The 16,673-nt window shown below is 48.4% G+C and overlaps 1 protein-coding gene across 1 annotated transcript in view; it reads left to right on the plus strand.

The window, feature by feature from the left end:
- cica (capicua transcriptional repressor a) overlaps window positions 1-14,863 on the plus strand; it is a 32,339-nt gene extending 17,476 nt beyond the window's left edge. The window contains 17 exon segments of the mRNA XM_080516096.1: window positions 50-149; window positions 233-415; window positions 1,114-1,240; window positions 1,448-1,620; window positions 2,791-2,923; window positions 3,260-3,342; window positions 4,078-4,924; window positions 5,326-5,468; window positions 6,191-6,351; window positions 7,171-7,399; window positions 7,792-8,050; window positions 8,641-8,786; window positions 9,208-9,341; window positions 10,154-10,305; window positions 11,306-11,440; window positions 12,066-12,191; window positions 12,411-14,863. Of these exon segments, the coding sequence (XP_080372222.1) occupies window positions 50-149; window positions 233-415; window positions 1,114-1,240; window positions 1,448-1,620; window positions 2,791-2,923; window positions 3,260-3,342; window positions 4,078-4,924; window positions 5,326-5,468; window positions 6,191-6,351; window positions 7,171-7,399; window positions 7,792-8,050; window positions 8,641-8,786; window positions 9,208-9,341; window positions 10,154-10,305; window positions 11,306-11,440; window positions 12,066-12,191; window positions 12,411-12,667 (3,388 nt within the window). The 3' untranslated portion in view covers window positions 12,668-14,863.
- The last annotated feature ends 1,810 nt before the right edge of the window (window positions 14,864-16,673 follow it).

The raw sequence follows: 16,673 nt of genomic DNA on the forward strand, positions 1-16,673 counted from the left end.
TGTGTTCTCGCCGGTTCATAGTGTCTCACATGTCCCTCCCCCCCCTCAGATTTTCCCCGGGTGTGGCCAACGATCCAACGCCTTCCTCTGGACCCATGAAGCGACGCACACAGTCCCTCAGTGCCTTGCCCAAGGACGGAGACAGGAAGGTCAGTGCGCGGCGCAGGGAGGAGGGGTAACTTGTGGGGGGCGAGGGTTTTGTGTCTCACACTTCTTCTGTCCCCCCCACCAGAGGGAGAAGGACCACATTCGCCGTCCCATGAACGCGTTCATGATCTTCAGCAAGCGCCACCGGGCGCTGGTGCACCAGCGACACCCCAACCAAGACAACCGCACCGTCAGCAAGATCCTCGGGGAGTGGTGGTACGCTCTGGGGCCCAACGAGAAGCAGCAGTACCACGACCTGGCCTTTCAGGTGCTGTCACCCTCTTCGACTTGCAGACGAATTTAATAATAATGAAAAAAACAAACTACGATCTCAAACAGCCTTGACTCCAGCAAATATGTCGTTTTTAGCCAATCAGAAACCAGCCGATCGGCTACGCTGCTGCCGTTTTCTTGATTTGTGTCTCAAAAAAAAAAAAATGGATTCGAGGCGGCTGATCATAGTTAATCAAAATGTTAAGATAAACATCGACGCTCTAATCCGGAATCTTTCGCTCTGAAGAAGATTTGCAAAGTTCAATAACATTATTGTGCAAATTTCCTTAAATCTGTTTGTCAACATACGTTTTTCATGTTCTGTCCTTATAGATAGAATAGAAAAATGCAATAATTTCCTCTGTACATCAGCCAAATGCGGTTTTAATGCCGTGACTTTGAATAGCTGAACATTGTTCCTTTGTTCTGGGCCACGGTTTATCATTATGGGATGGCGGCGGGCCTTAAAGCCAGCGCCTGCTCTGTGTTGATCATAGGATGTGAATGTGAGTGTGTGTGATTCGCTGCGCCTCCGTTTGCTCTGTGATAAAGCGGCGAAGCCACCGACAGTCAGCTGGAATAAACCTCCAGCCCCAGAATCGGAGCGCTGACTGTAACGACGACGTCAACCGAGACGTAGAAAGCCCCTCGCTCCTGTCTCACCCCCGCCCCCCCTCTCTTCCTCTCTTTCAGGTGAAGGAGGCCCATTTCAGAGCTTATCCCGACTGGAAGTGGTGCAACAAGGACCGGAGGAAGTCTCTGTCGGAGGGCCGCGGGACCCCCAAGGAGTCACGTGAGCGGAGCATGTCAGAGAGCACAGGTCTGTCAATGTCTCATGATTTATTCACTCCTTTTTTTCTATTTCAGGCTCTTTAATGACATAGAATACATTTAGTGCACTGCAATATATTCTAGCATTATAATGCACAATACTTGGACTTACACGTAGCAGAACATTCTTTGACTGTGAGAAATACAAACTGCGTTGTTTTTTAACATTGATTTATTTTCCTCTGCATTTCACCAGATGCTCATTCAGAGTCCCAGGTGGTGGAAGGAAGGGGCGGGGCCTCAGGCTGGCCGGGGGGATCGGAGCGTCGAGGGGGGCTGTTCGGGGGCCAGCACCCCCGGCCCCGAGCCTTTTCCCAGAGCGCGGTGCACACCCTGGAACAGAGGGAGCGGGAGAGAGACCTGGAGAAGGTACCGGGTCGTTAAACCGTAGCTGCAAGGCAGCAAAAAAAAAAAAAAAAATAAAAAACCTGCTTCACATCACAAGCTCACGCCAAGTGGTTACTCACCCAACAATGTACCTTCTCAAGAGAACAACTTTTACATTTTGTTGGCGCATTAATAATACGGTTTGACTTTACTGCTGAAGTTCACTTTGAAGGTTTTCTTTTCTTCTTTTTCTTTATTGAAAAATGCATTCAAAGAGGTTAAAGAACGGCTGAAGGGAACAACAGTATCGACAATATAACAGTGACAGTGGAGCAGACTGCAGGGATTGCTCATGAAAAGGCGGCAGAGTGTGTGTGTGTTCCAGTGTGTGTGTGTGTGTGTGTGTGTGTGTGTGTGTGTGTGTGTGCGTGTGCGTGCGCGTGTGTGTGTGTGTTCAGGATGTGTGTCCTTCACACAGCTTCACCTCAACTCAACCACTGGAAGCAAACAGTTCAGAATCAGTTCAAATGGACTCACTTGCTTCTTTATGTGAGGGTTTGAATTGTTTCTACTAAAAAATAAATAAATAAATAAATAAAAGAAGAAGAAGAAGAGAAAACTCTGGGGGAGCTCAGCCTTCAGCTTCAAAGCTTTTACTTTATACTTCTTTGGTTCCTTTGAAGGTACAAGACTCTTTCAGTACAAATCACAGAGGAGTAAAACAGCATCTGGGCTCTCCGAGGCTTCAATAATGACTGTGTATTATTATTATTATTATTGTTGTTAGTTTCCATCCACCCATCTTCTATACCTCTTTATCCTGCTCAGGGTCGCTGGAGCCAATCCCAGCTTACCACGGCCAAGAGCACGATAAAAGAAAACCCCCGCACACACGAAAAGAACATGCGAACCCCTTACAGAAAGACTCCAGCCGCCATCTGAACCCGTGACATTCCCGCTCTGACCGCTGTTGCGTTTTTCTTTTTCGTTTGTTTGAACTGAAGCTTTGATCCTGACACGATCTGAGCAGTTGAGGGTTAAAGGTCCCCCTCGGGGACTTGTGGGATTCGAACTTGCAACTTATTACAAGTTGGCTTGCAATAAAAAAGCAAATTCTTCCTCCATTTTTAAATTTTTTTTTCATTTGTCATCATTTAATCTTGTATCCACGCTGACCTCATTGGTCTTGTACTCCCCCCCCCGCTCTGTCAGGAGGATGGGGCGAGTTTGTTTCGCCCCCAGCCCCCGTCTCAGTCGCTGTACCCGGGCGGAGTCTGCGAGGACGTGACCAGCGACGAGGAGCGCATGGTCATCTGCGAGGAGGAAGGCGACGACGATGTCATGGGTGAGTTGGGGGGGGGGCGCCGCAGGGCGGTCACGGCGACCGGCTCATCGGTACCACGGCGACGGTTTCACTTCCCGCCTCCGTCGGCGCGTCTTCCAAAGAACGACCTTGTCACTGGCCGCGTCAGCAAAAACACCCAAATCACCAAAAATAATGTTGATATTTAGAGCAACAGTTTCACACCATTTATAATTTCATGGCGATTTGATGGCCTTTCCCTAAGTAAATGTGGACGCACACCATTATATACAATCATTATGATACGCTGTGTGTTTATCTCTGTCTGGTCAAAAGCCGTTGAAACAAAAACCTGTTTTTTTTTTGTTTTTTTTCCAGAGGATTCATGCCCCGAAGGCTCCATCGACCTCAAGTGTAAAGAGAGAGTGACGGACAGCGATGAGGACGAGCCAGACGGACAGGTCGGTGACGTGAAAAGAAATTTTTGAAAGGAAAAAAAAAACAAAACACTTTTTCTTTGTGGTTTTCATTTTAAGAGGCAAACCTATGTACTGGACACGAAAGTGTTTTTGTCATGAGTGTGTAGAAAGTCCTCTACACTCTGGAGGGTCTCGGTGTCGTGCTGTGACCTCGACTCCTAAGACATTTGTTTGTTTATTTTCAATTTTGACTATTTGCTTGGTGATTTGTCTGGATCGGAGCCGTTTTTTTTGGATCATTGATCTGATGTTTGACACTCCTGTTCTCAGGCCTCGGTGCTGTTGTGATGCAGAACTCGGCACAGGAGCTTAATTTTAGATGAATTGTTTCCCCTCGGGAGAAATCGGCCTTATAGAACAAGATCGTAGTTGTAATGAGCCACGTGCAGACCTCGAACCTCGATTCAACATTTTTGGGCAGATTTGATCGTAAAACATTTATGACTAAACATTATTTTGTTGAATGTTTTTCATGTCCGTGTTGTTCATTCGTCTCCCTCACAGTGTGTAAAGGCCTTAGGATTTATTAAGTGAGCTGTACTGAAAAGAAAAAAACAAACTGTGGGGTTTACAGATAAGGCATCGTGTTTTCATTTGTGTTAAAGCTTTAAAACCTGCAGGTTTTTCCCACAATGAAGCCGTTTCTTCATAAAGGAAAGATGAACTTCGCATTGTAACGTCTCCTCTTTGATCTGTGTGTCTCTGTCTCCCCTCCAGCATGGCTTCAAGCCAGTGGCTCGCTCCTCTCTCTCCTCCTCTCCCTCCATCCCTCAGTCCGACTCCACATCTTCTAAAGGGACTGGAGGCGGAGGTGGCGGAGGAGGAGGAGGAGGAGGAGGTGCTGCTGCTGAAGACGGGTCTGAGAAGAAAAGGAGGAGAGGACTGGATGGAAGAGAGGAGGGCGGTGAGGGAGGGCTGAAGAAAGAGGAAACGGTGACGAACGGCGGAGGAGGTGGGCCGGGCGTCTCCTCTCTGTCCGTCGCTCAGCAGGGCTTAACGCAGCTCGGCGGCGTCCGCATGGCCTCCACAATGGTGACCAACGTTGTTCGCCCCGTCGCCAGCACGCCCGTCCCCATCGCCAGCAAGCCCGCGGAAGGCGCCGTCGCCCTCAGCTCCCTGCCACAGGACCAGAAAGCCACTCTCCTGATCGGAGGAGGCGGAGCCCAGCAGCTGCCGATCGCAGCAGGTGGTGGGTACCTGTCGTCCTCCTCCCCCGGCGCCGTCGGTGTCACCCCAGTGGGGGGCGGCGGCGGCGGCGGCCTGGTCACTAGTCTAGTTCTGGGAGGGTCCTTCCCTGCCGCGCAGCCGGTGCAGCTCCTCACCCCGCAGCCGCAGACCCCCCTCCCCGTCCTCCAGCCGCAGCTCCACCCGTCCGCCGCCACCTCCGCCCTCGCGCCCGCCGTCTGCCCCAAGCCGCTAGCGCAGGTCCAGTACGTCCTGCCCGCCGAGGGCCCCTCGGCCCCACAGCTCGCTCACCAGCAGATCCTCTCCCCGCCCATCAATGCCGCCCTGGCCAATGGCGTGCACCCGGGGGCAGGAGCCCGAGGCGGCCCCGGGACCAGAGGTGAGACCGAGAGCAGCGATTGGCCGGGGGGGAGGGGGGGGGGTTTCTTCTCGGTGACAAGTGACGCATTTCTTTGAGCCGTAGCTTCTCCTCTGAGTTCGGTAGCTCTGATTGGATTACGTAAGATGCATGATTGACAAGAGGAACGCTGTTGACTGGAGTTATGGGAGCCCGCCGCCCACCCGCCGCTCTCCCTTCGTAAGCGCGTGAAGCCGCGGGACTCTGTTCCACCTTGTCATCAGCGAGGAGTTTCTCTCCGATCAGTCTTTGAAATGTTCTCGGTGTGTCTCCACCCGCCGCCGCTCCTCCGCCGGCTTCACCTCCTCCTTTGACTCCATTCGTCTGTTCCTCACACTGACTGATGTGACTCTCTCTCCCTCTCTCCCTCTCTCGCTCATTAGTCCAAACTCAGTCGCCTGTCTCGCAGAGCAAGATGTTGGTTCCCATGGCAACAGTGAGAACAGGGTCTACTCCTCCTCATCCCTCCATCTCCCTCGTGGCTCCGCCTCTTCCTGTGCAAAACGGCCCTGCAACAGGAAACAAGGTGAGTCCAAGTTACTCCAGCACATCCCAACAACAGGACCAGGTTGCAGGTGTTTACAGTGAAAAGATGTAAACAAACTATATGTGTGTGTGTGTGTGTGTGTGTGTGTGTGTGTTAACGTTCACGGACAGACAGGTGAGGTAGGGAGGTTACGCCGCAGCAGACTGTATGACAGGAGGTCGCTGAAGTGAAAGGAATAGTTCATGTTTAGGCTTTCTACGATGTGCAGCAGATCTGAGGAACTCCTAAGTAAAGTAAAGTAAAGTGCCTTGACCTGTCGTGACTCAGTAACACGTTCACTCCAGCTTAAATGCAGATTTTTTCAGTCGGACCGTCAAGTGGCAGACTCACGAACCTGAAAGTTTCTCTTTCAGAACGTTTCTGTCTGATGTAAACGTTGTTCAGTGATGTGACTGTTTGTCGAACCAGTAAAATGATATTTTATTTGCTAGGGTCCATTTTCTGGTTCAACATTCGAGTGAATCGAGTGAAAATGAGTCGTAGTTACAGCTCTACTGCTCCGCTGACCATTTATTTCGACGGCTCTCCAAATCCTCAAGAACATAAAACCACACTTGATATTTTTAAGTTGACCTCACTGGAGACGTAACACAGCGCAGAGGAAAATTGGGGGCGTTTTCAGTCGGTGGTGAGACATTCATTTTGTTTATGTTTTTTTTTTATTTTTTTTTATTTGTTTTTTTATTTGCCTGCCCACACAGATCATCCAGATTGCTCCCATGCCTGTGGTGCAGACCAACGTACATCCAGGCGGCGCAGCGGCGGTGCACCCTGGGAGTCCCTTTCCAGTTTCCGTGGCAACGGTGATGGCTCCCGGAGCGGCGCCCCCGCAGACCGTTCTCCTGACCTCCCCTCCTGCCAGGTCACTACTCACACAGCAACCGACGCCGCCCCCGAACGGCGACCGTGTGTTCTGATGCGTCGGGCCGTCGGGGGGGGGGGGGCTCCTTTAGCTCCTTTAGCTCCTTTAGAAACGACGTCACATTTAAATATTGCGTCGGCCAAAGTGTTGCCGTCGCTACCGAGGACGAGTGGGCAGCGGAACCGAAAGCAGAGGCAGACGAAGATGTAATGAACAAAATGCGATCGCCAAGAATAACATTTGGTCACACACACACACACACACACACACACAGAGTAGGGAGGTTAGTGAGGTGAAACTAACAGCAGTGAAGGAGCAATCAAGTGAGACGCAATGAGGGTGGAGCTGAGGTCAAAGAAGGACAGGGTGAAACCTTAACCTGTTCAAACCCTGGTGACCCAACCTCAAACATGAACAAGAACAACAACATGACAAACTGGAGCAGCCGGGAGGGAATAAACCAGACGGGGCAGCACACTGGGAAAACACGCGGCGGCATACAGAAACAACACAAACGCCTTGACGATTAATGTGTAGCAAGTGGAAATGAAGGAAGTCAATGATTTGCATAGTAAATGGGATCAAGAGACGGAAATTGGCAGCGAGTCAGTTTACTGACAGTTTCTAAGAGGAACCCGTGATGAAACGCAGCCAATAGAAGTGAAGGTAGTGACTGTAGAAGCATCGATATAGAGCAGGCCGTCGGTGCTAAACAAGGCGTATTCTGACTCCACCCATTGTCGGAGTATTTCAGACTCATAGATTTGAGTGACTCATATGCAATACAAATTTCGTAATCTCAAGTCTCTCGTCCCTCAGGATCACCTACGTTCAGTCCGGTCCGGGAGTCACCGCGGCGTCGCCGCAGCCTCCGGGCCCCGCGTACCTCCCGTCGTCCCTGGCAACGCTGGGCTTCACCGCCATTGCCCCCGCGGGCCAAACCCTGGTTCAGCCGCTCGTAGGTCAGCAGCCGCTGCTCGCTCCGGCTCCGCCCCCGAGCCAGTCGCAGTCCCCGCCGGGCCAGACCGCGGCCACGCCGGCTCGTCAGGTAACGCAGGTCCACGGCAATTTAAATTTCTGACTTTAAAGATGTTTAAAGTCGGGAAATTAGGGGACTGAATGACAGTAATGATCTTAAGAGGGATTATCCGATTGAATTAGATTGACATAAGGAGCCAACCTTCAGACATCCTGTTTTATATGAATCATTTCCTTTCAAAATAAAAAAAAAAAAAAAGTAGGCTACTGCAGCAGAGCCGAGCAGCAGCTGACTAATGTGTGTGTTTTTGCAGTCTTGGGTCGGTAAACACGGGCAGAGAGAAAGTTCAGACAAACACTGCAGATTTTTCCTAATTTCACAATATAATCTGTGCAGCGATCAAATCTCTGCACGCTTTGTTTTCATCTGCAATTCCACTTCCTCTTTTCTTCTTCTCGCAGGTCCTAACTGCCATCTATCCTGCGCCGACCGTCACGCTGGCCACCGGCGTCGTGTCCGTGACGTCCGTGCCGCCGCCGGCGGCGCCAGACGTGGCGAACCCCCCCTCTCCCGTGGCGTTGGGGCTGCAGGGCTCGGCGGTGGTCACCCCTCCGGTGGAGGTGAAACGCGAGAGCCAGGCGGAAGACGGCGCTCAGGAGACGTCGAACTGTTTGAGCTCCTCGGCGGCGTCCTGCAACAGCGGCGGTGGGGCTGTTAAAGGTAACGGCTCCGGTGGCCCGGTTGACGGTTCACATCCCGAGATCAACTGCGATCATCGTTAAAATGTCAACTTCACTGCCCGAGGGCCAAATTCTGACCGCTGATTAAATAAAAAGGACTGACGACGTCCATGTGTGGGAGAGTTTACATTGAAATACACTGTAATTCGGTGTAAATTAAATTGATAACCGGTTCGCTTTTGCTTTACTTATATTACTAACGATTTATTAATATTTGGAAGTTGCCCCAGACTGATCTAGAGTCAGAAAACGTCCCATCGTGCCATGTTGGGAGGAATCGAGAGCAGCTGGGGAAAAAAAAACCCACAGAGAGGAAGAACATGTAAACTCAACGCAGCAATGCCTCACTCAAAACTATTGATAGCCATTAAAAAAACTATAATAGTATGAAAACAGCAATGTCCTCCGTCCTGTGGTGTGTAACGAGAAGAAGACGTTTCACAATCATTCTGGTTTCCTGTTAATGTTTCCACAAATAGAATGTGACGAAGCTGGTCCTGTATTTGCTCTGGGCAAATATTAAGAAAAAAACACTCTTTTTCATGTTGTATTGATTTGTGTCTCTTTTAGTGAAAAAAGAGGAAGAAGTTATTCTGCACATCAAAGAAGAGAACATGAGGGACGGACATTGTAAAGAGAATCCGGGCGAGGAGGAGAAAGAGGCGGCGGAGGGCAGCGACAAGAAGAGAGGGGAGAGGCAGGACCACGGCAAAGAGGTGAAGAATGAAGTTAGTTTTGAACTTTCAGGTCTGACTTTTTATTTCTTTAGTGACAGATTGCAAAATCTGTGACATTTACAACTTCTTACTTTCAGTTAATTTAACGTCAAATCGGCAGGACAGAATAGAATAGAATCAAAGCCTTTATCATCATTGTAATATGTATATATTATATATATATGTGTATAGCAGAAATATTCCAGATTATAGAGCAGTCATTGTACATAAAGGAGGCGGTCTGGTTGCAGAAGCGTTGCCATCGCCACACAACAGGAGAGGTGCTAAAAACGTCCCCTCACACACAAACAAGCTTGTCCTGAAGTGACTTCACACTCCAGCTGCAGCCTCTTATAACTTTGATCATAAAGAAAGAAAGAAATTTAAAAAAAAAAATTTGCTCCCACTCTCTTTCCCCAAGGCGGGCCCTTCGCCGCCGGCCTCGGGCCTGGACCCCCCTCCCCCGCCCCCGGCGGAGAGGGACCCCCCGACGTCCTCGAAGAAGATCAAGTTCCGACCGCCGCCGCTCAAGAAGACCCCCGACTCTCACGACAAGTAAGTGTGAGGCTGCGAGGGAATATACCCGGCAACCTCAACACGAGGCGGCACTGTAATGTTGTGCAGGGTGACCCCCTAGGGGGCGCTCTCCGGGGGGCACCCACTGGGTCACACTTGGTCACAACCGACTGTTTTACTATTTCTTTGAAAAGCTTTTTAACCCTCTGATGCATGAATTATGAAAACCTTATTTTTATTCTTCCGAGGACATGAAAAAACTTTTTTTTTTTTCGACGATCCTCAAAAGTTGGCTTGTCGAACTGAAACTTGAGCCAAGTCATGAATTGTCACGTCGTCCTTACCGCATCCTCGGCCGGGACAAAACTTTTTTATTTTTATTTTAATGAAATTAAAGCAGAGCAGAATCAGTCTGCCGGCTCCTTCTGGCTAAAACAACAATGCTCTCTTCATTTTAACACTCTACATCCTCTCAAGCTGAGCTCGCTCCGACAACAGGAGCTCATCTTATGGGATTTTTAGCGGCGAGCAGCTTGAAGACGAGCACCCCGGACAGGCCTCTATGAACAAACTCTTTTATTTATTTATTTATTTTTTAATACCAACGTCCTGTTGCATTGCGAGCTCGCAGCCAAATCCTCCAGCTTCACAAACGGATGGCGCAAACTCTTGTTTAGCGAACGTGAGTGGGCAGAGGTGCTTCGCCTCGATAGTCCTTATTCACACTGCAGGAGAGGAACGACGGAAAATGTTTTCAGAGGCCATTTCCCTCCTCTCTCTCTTTCTTTTTCTTTTAAAACTCCCGCGCCTCTTTAGCGCAGGACTGATGCTGTGTTTTCCCCTGCGCTCAGGGTTTTATCGGAAACCTACTTCGAGGAGCGTTTCGCCGAGCTCCCGGAGTTCAACCCGGAGGAGGTGCTCCCCTCGCCCACCCTGCAGAGCCTGGCCACCTCGCCCAGGGCCATCCTGGGCAGCTACCGCAAGAAGAGGCGCAACTCCACCGGTGAGTCGGGTCAACTAATTATCGCTAACACATTAAACTGCCAGAGTGAAATCAATCAAATATCAAATTTTAAAAAAGAATTGGATATATTTTCACATAATTAGTTCTAAAAAACAGGTTTGTTCTCTTTGAACTCAATGAATCTTTGTTTTTTTATATATATTTGTAGCTGCATAAAATGCATTTATAATGTGACATTAGAAAATAGCACCTGAATAAAAGTTATTAGTAAGAGAGGCTTATTGTTTTAATTCTCACCTGTCCTGAGGAGTCGGTGGAGACGATGTGGAAGGAAAGAACTTGTCTGGAAGCTGAACCACGAAGTCAGATCTGAGATTAAAACGCTGTCTTCATGGTTCTATATTATCTTTCTTCATCTCTGTTGTTGTTAATCTTTTTTTTTTTTTACTTTATTTTCCTTTTTCTTTTCAATGATGTAACATGAACAATATATTAACACAGAAAGGTATATATATGTTCAACTCTCCCCCCATATTAACCCACAGAATATTAAATAAGACCAAAATGACAAACAAATTGATAAGTGAAAATTGTACTTTTACAATTGTTTTGAATCTTTATTTCTCTCGATACTGGGGTTGCCTCTTTTTTTCTCATTCTTGCAGGTTCTTCACCAAACATAAATAGTGAGATAACTACAAAAGGATTTACATTATCAACAGTATGATTAAAATAATACCAATAATGACACTAGAAGCAAACCAATAAAATAAACAGACTTATACAGTCCTGTAACAGTTAAGATATTATGAAGTAATGCACAGCTTTACTGATTTCATTTACTTTATTCGCCATTTCTACACCTAAAACCTCTGTTGTTAATCTTTCTGTGGTTGTTTTTACTGCAACCGGATCTAAAATGTGTTGAGTTTGTAGAACTGGTGGAAAGTCCTTCTTCTCCTCGTCACTCCTGTCTGCTTCCCTCCCTTCCTCTTGCTGTCGTCCGCCCGCCCCCCCCCCCCCCCCCCCCCCCCCCCAGAGCTGGAGCAGTCCGCTGAAGACCCCGGCTCCCCCAGGAGGAAGACCCGCCGCCTGTCCAGCTGCAGCTCGGAGCCCAACACCCCAAAGAGCGCCGCCAAGTGTGAGGGGGAAATCTTCACCTTCGACAGAGCCGGTAGGACGGACGCAGTCGCCGCACGCCATTGACCATCATTCATCTTCTGACTAACGCCACGTTTACACGCATTTAAAGAAACAAAACGGGGATGTTTCGCTGCGTTTGGGCGAATTTACACATAAATGCAGCTACGAATCACCAAAAACTATGATTCCCGAAAACCTGCTTCTTGCTATACTGCCCCCTACAGGTTTGGCATGCTCACAGCAGCGCTGAACCAGCTGTATCTGCTGGTCATGTAAATTATTATTATTATTTAATTATTATTTTTTGTAAGGTAGAGGAGGAAATGTGGGTTTTACTAAAAAACCCAGGTACGTGTAAAGGTGGCCAAAATGAAGAAACCCCCCCAAAAAAAGGCACATTAACTTCATTTAAATAGTTTCAACCTGAAACCTTTTCTGATTATTTTGGCTTCTGTCTGCTACTGTGACTCAATGTATGTTGTTGTAACTGTATATTTCCATACACTTTTTTCTTTTGTTTTCCTGTTACATTTATATAGTTCCACTTGTGTCTTTGTGCCGTCTGCGTAACGTTTCCTCCGAGGCACTTTTCCCCTGCACACACACACACACACACACAGTGCCGGAGCTCCGGGTGAAACATTTTGCTCTCGCAGGTCCAGAAGCCGACGTTCCTCCGGGGGAACTGGACCGGGTTCCCTACTCGTCTCTGCGTCGAACGCTGGACCAGCGTCGGGCCCTGGTCATGCAGTTGTTTCAGGAACACGGCTTCTTCCCCTCAGGTGAGCAACTTTATCCAACATGGACAGAGAATCTAGCGGAATAAGTCACTTTATAAGAAGCCCAAGTTGTTTTAAGTAGCGTGCATGCTAATTGTAACACAGACAAACTGTCATTAAATAGAATTTTTTTAAAAACTCAAGAGGAATTATTGAATGCAAAGCGGAAACTACAACATTTAAAAAAAAATATTAAAACAAAGCGACTTCTCCCGCCTCCAGCTCAGGCCACGGCGGCCTTCCAGGCTCGCTACTCGGACACGTTCCCCACCAAGGTGTGCCTGCAGCTGAAGATCCGCGAGGTCCGTCAGAAGATCATGCAGACGGCCACGCCGGGAACTCTGGAGTCCGGCGGGCTGCTGGACGTCGGCGCCGCCGCCGCCCCCTCCCACGGCTCCTCCTTCAATCAGTCGGCCCGGGAGGACGGAGGGGCGGAGCAGCAGGGGGACAAAGAGGAGCCGAAGAGCGAAGGATCGTAGGCTAAGAGGGGATGACGCAGCGGAGAAAGCGAGGGGAGGAGAGAGAGAGAGAGAGAGAGATGGAGAGAGCAGGGTGTGAACAGTACCAAGGGACAACTCCGGGTCGTCGTTCTGGCACTAGTCCACACCAGACCTGGGCAGAAATATGTGGAAATGAAGTTACAAATACTCAAACTACTCAAGAGGCGCCTGGATCTTCTACAATCAGGAAAAAAAAAGAAGAAGAAGAAAAAAAAAAAAGGAAAAGAAGCCTCGAACGTGGTGAAAACACACGCTGAGTCATGATGAGTCATGTGCTTCTCCGTCGTACTGTTTCCCTTTTAATTTCCAATCTCCTCGATATTTTATAGCGAACACGTTTGCCCAGGTCTCCTCTCAGCACATTTGTACAGTAGTTTGTAGTTTGACACGACACAGACGCTGTGGTACACACTCTTTATCTCTCCCACACACACACACACACACACACATATACACACCTACCAAATCAGACTGTTACTCTTGGTTGGTCGCCGCCCCCCCCCCCCCCACCCCCCCCCCAGGAGCCGCGACCAAGGAGCACCCCACACACACACACACACACACACACACATTAAAAAAAAAGGCACTTTTGTCACTTAATTGTGCAGATGCAGTTTGCTGTCGCCAGCCCTCACACGCCATGGACTTGACCTCCTTTCTTCGCCCTGCCACTCCTCAGCACAGTGGACCCGCAACCCCAACGACCTCCACTGATATTCCACAGCCCCTCGATGCTGCAAGACAGACAGCACACACACACACACACACACACACACACACACACATGCAGTCGACCCCGGTCAGACCAAGCCATCGGCCCGCGCAGTCTTTTAGTGATTGTAGTGTGAAGAGACACTGAAAGCGAAGAATCCAGCCGCTCCCGCCCGACGTTAGAGGACGACGCGGGAGCCGGGACGTCGTGTGACCAATATATTTGCACCTTCAGTTATTTGCCATGATGAAAAGACTTGAGTCCTCACTTGACGGGGGGGGGGCTGGTGATAAATGTCTGTATGTCTGTGGGGCTCCGCCCCCCCTCCCCCTCCCCCCCCCACCCTGAAAGCCTGCGTCAGCAGGCACCGTAAAGAGATTATGTTAAAGAGACTATTGATTGTGAGGCTTTTGGAGAGTCGGAGCGAGGAGGAGGAGGAGGAGGAGGAGGAAGAGGAAACCGGATGCCGCGAGATTCGTACTCCAATAATAGGAAGGGTTAAGTGTCGCACACAAGGACAATAATCGCCCCGACGACAGAGAGGAAAAGTCAAAATTGAATCAAACTTCTCTTAACCCCCCCCCCGTCCCCCCACCATGGATATGATGTTGCTTTCTCTCGTTATCGTTGCCGTATCCCAGTTTGACCGTGGCCTGTTTTTTCTCTCTCGTGGCTCTTATTGTGTTTCTCCTCCAGTATACAGAAGAAAAAAAAAAAAGAAAAATCACAACAAAAAAAATGTTTTAAACAAAAAAAAACTCTGGACAAAAGAAGGGGACAAAATCAGTCTGCGGCCCCACCTTTCACTTTTAATCGTACCCGGGGGGCAGTTGTGCCGCACCCAACCCCCCCACCCCCTCACCCCCTCCCCTGACGATTCCTCACCAGACACAGAAGAAGTGGGGGAGCAGAGGCGTTCTGTTGTTTTGTAAAACGTTGAAATCAGGTGTTTGCACAATTTGTGCGGCCCTTCTTGTCTGGGGCCGCCACAAGTTCAATCAGGAACGTATTGTTTTTAGGGATTGTTTTAAGTTTTAAAAATAATAACCTTGTTCCGTATGTCATCAACAACCCCCCCCCCCCCCCCTTCCCCCCTCCCCCCTACCTCCCCCCTCCCCCCTACCTCCCCCCTCTACCACCAACCCTCGTCCTTCCTGCTTTCCTCCTCCACCCCTCTTTCGAATGCACTTCTCCCTCCCTCCTCCCTCCCTCCTCCCCCCCCCCCATCCCTCCCTCCCCACAAGTGTTGTTAGAAAGTGCCCTTAAGCACTGGTCCCGGGTCAAGCGCTATGTAGCTCAGGATGGTTCTGGTTAGGGTTAGTTCAGGGAAAGCAGATCCTAGACCAGCCCTGGAGGGCAGTCTCTGGAGCCCTCCCCTCTTCCCTCTCTTCTCGACACTTTATCCTTTCCCATCAAATGGTGCAATAGGACATTTATTTTTATTTTATTTTTTTGGGGGGGTGGGGGGGGGGGGGGGTTGTCTTTGTTTTTCTTCTTTCGGGTCAAGGCTCCGTGCCATAGATATTAAATCCAGTGCAGTCAGTCAGTGAGAGGAATGAGCTGTTGTGATACTATCTTTAAACTATGGTATAAAAACGAAACAAAACAAAACAAAAAAAAAAAGAATCACACAATTATTGTTCTTGTTGAAGAGATAGAGAGTATAACTTACTAAAAGTCAAAGACAATTTTTGAAAATAGCACTTTTTTGGCTCTTTGCTTCCTTGGTGAAGAGTGTGGGGGGGGAGGGGGTAGTTGATATTATGGGTATCGCTTTTATTTCTCTGTATACAGTTGGATGTGTGAAAAAAAAATATATATACTGGTATTTCCATATATGTGCATTTAGGTCTGTGCTTGGGTGTGTGTGTATGTTTTGGCACATGCAGGTAGCGAGTCCACATGACAACCTCTTGTTTCACCACACAGCAACATTATCAATAGTATATTTTTCATTGTAATCTACATTCTATATTCTACGCTAGAGACAGTATTTTTATAGTCATCATGACTATTGTGTCCGCCATCTTGACTGTTATTGAACCCAATTGATTCAGGATATATATAAAATATATATTCAGGATATACAGCATATAGAAATATATATAGATATCTATATATATATGTAAACACACAGGTAATAGAAGACTATCAGTTGACATCACTTTGGGGCTAGGGCTGTAAAATGTCTGCCTGCATGCATGTGCAATCACATGCACGCGTGCTCACACCCACTCAGACAAATGTGCATACACACACACACACACGTATGCGTGTACACTGTATGATTGTGCTTCAAAATAAACTGTCCTTACTTTGGAGAAGGAATTTTAGGATGAGCGAAGTGAGTGTTATCTCATAAAGCAGGCATGTTGACCATGTGCAATATTTCTAAACAAAAAAAAACAACAAAAAAAACAACTAAATATTGAAAATATTAAAGATCTAACACAAAGTGGGTCTCGTGTCTTTGGGTTTCTATTTCTCGGATCTGAGTTTACCTTTGTGAGTGGCACAAGTGAGAGAGACGGGGAGAAAGAGAAGCGACTTGCCAAGTCATTCTTGAATAAATTTGGTCACCTTGACCTGATCAGGTGAGTCCCGACAATCCCTGGAACATACAGCGTGTACTCCTGCTGTGGCCTTTATCGAGCATATCAGTGTTAAGAGTGCTTATTGGATTAGAGCAGCCTTTCAGATTCAGGTCATATTGGGTAAGGGGGTGGGTTAAGGTAAGAAGACCTGGTCAAAGAGCTTCTTGTACAATAAACACACACAGCGAGAAACAGCCGGAGCCAATGACTGCCTGCCCACCTCCAAATCCCCCCCCCCAACCCACCCAACAAACACTATGAGAAGCACAGTGTAGAAACATTGCATTTAAAGTGAGCTACCTTGAAGATTTAAATATTACAATGGTGAAATAGTACGGATATAGAAAAGCTCATTAGATTTTTATGATTATGTCAACATGTGCAGCTCATCCAGAACACTGCAGCCTGAGTCGCCACCAACACATCGAGGGTGGAGCACATTACACCTGAGCTCCACTTTCTGCACCGACTGCCTGCGTGCCTTCTTGTCTGTCAAGCGTTGAGTGATATCGGGCCTAAATACCTCCCAGATTTAGTTGTAGAATGTGAAACATCCAAACCCTCGAGGTCCTCAGGAAGAAGTTTACCTAAGAGTTCCACAGACTTAGAAGGAACAAGGCGAAGCAGCTTTTTTTCCCTCCATTACCTGTGGAACAAACTTCCTGAACACCTGACACAT

This window comes from Blennius ocellaris (assembly GCF_963422515.1).
Source record: "Blennius ocellaris genome assembly, chromosome: 20".
NCBI classification, from domain to species: Eukaryota; Metazoa; Chordata; class Actinopteri; order Blenniiformes; family Blenniidae; genus Blennius; species Blennius ocellaris.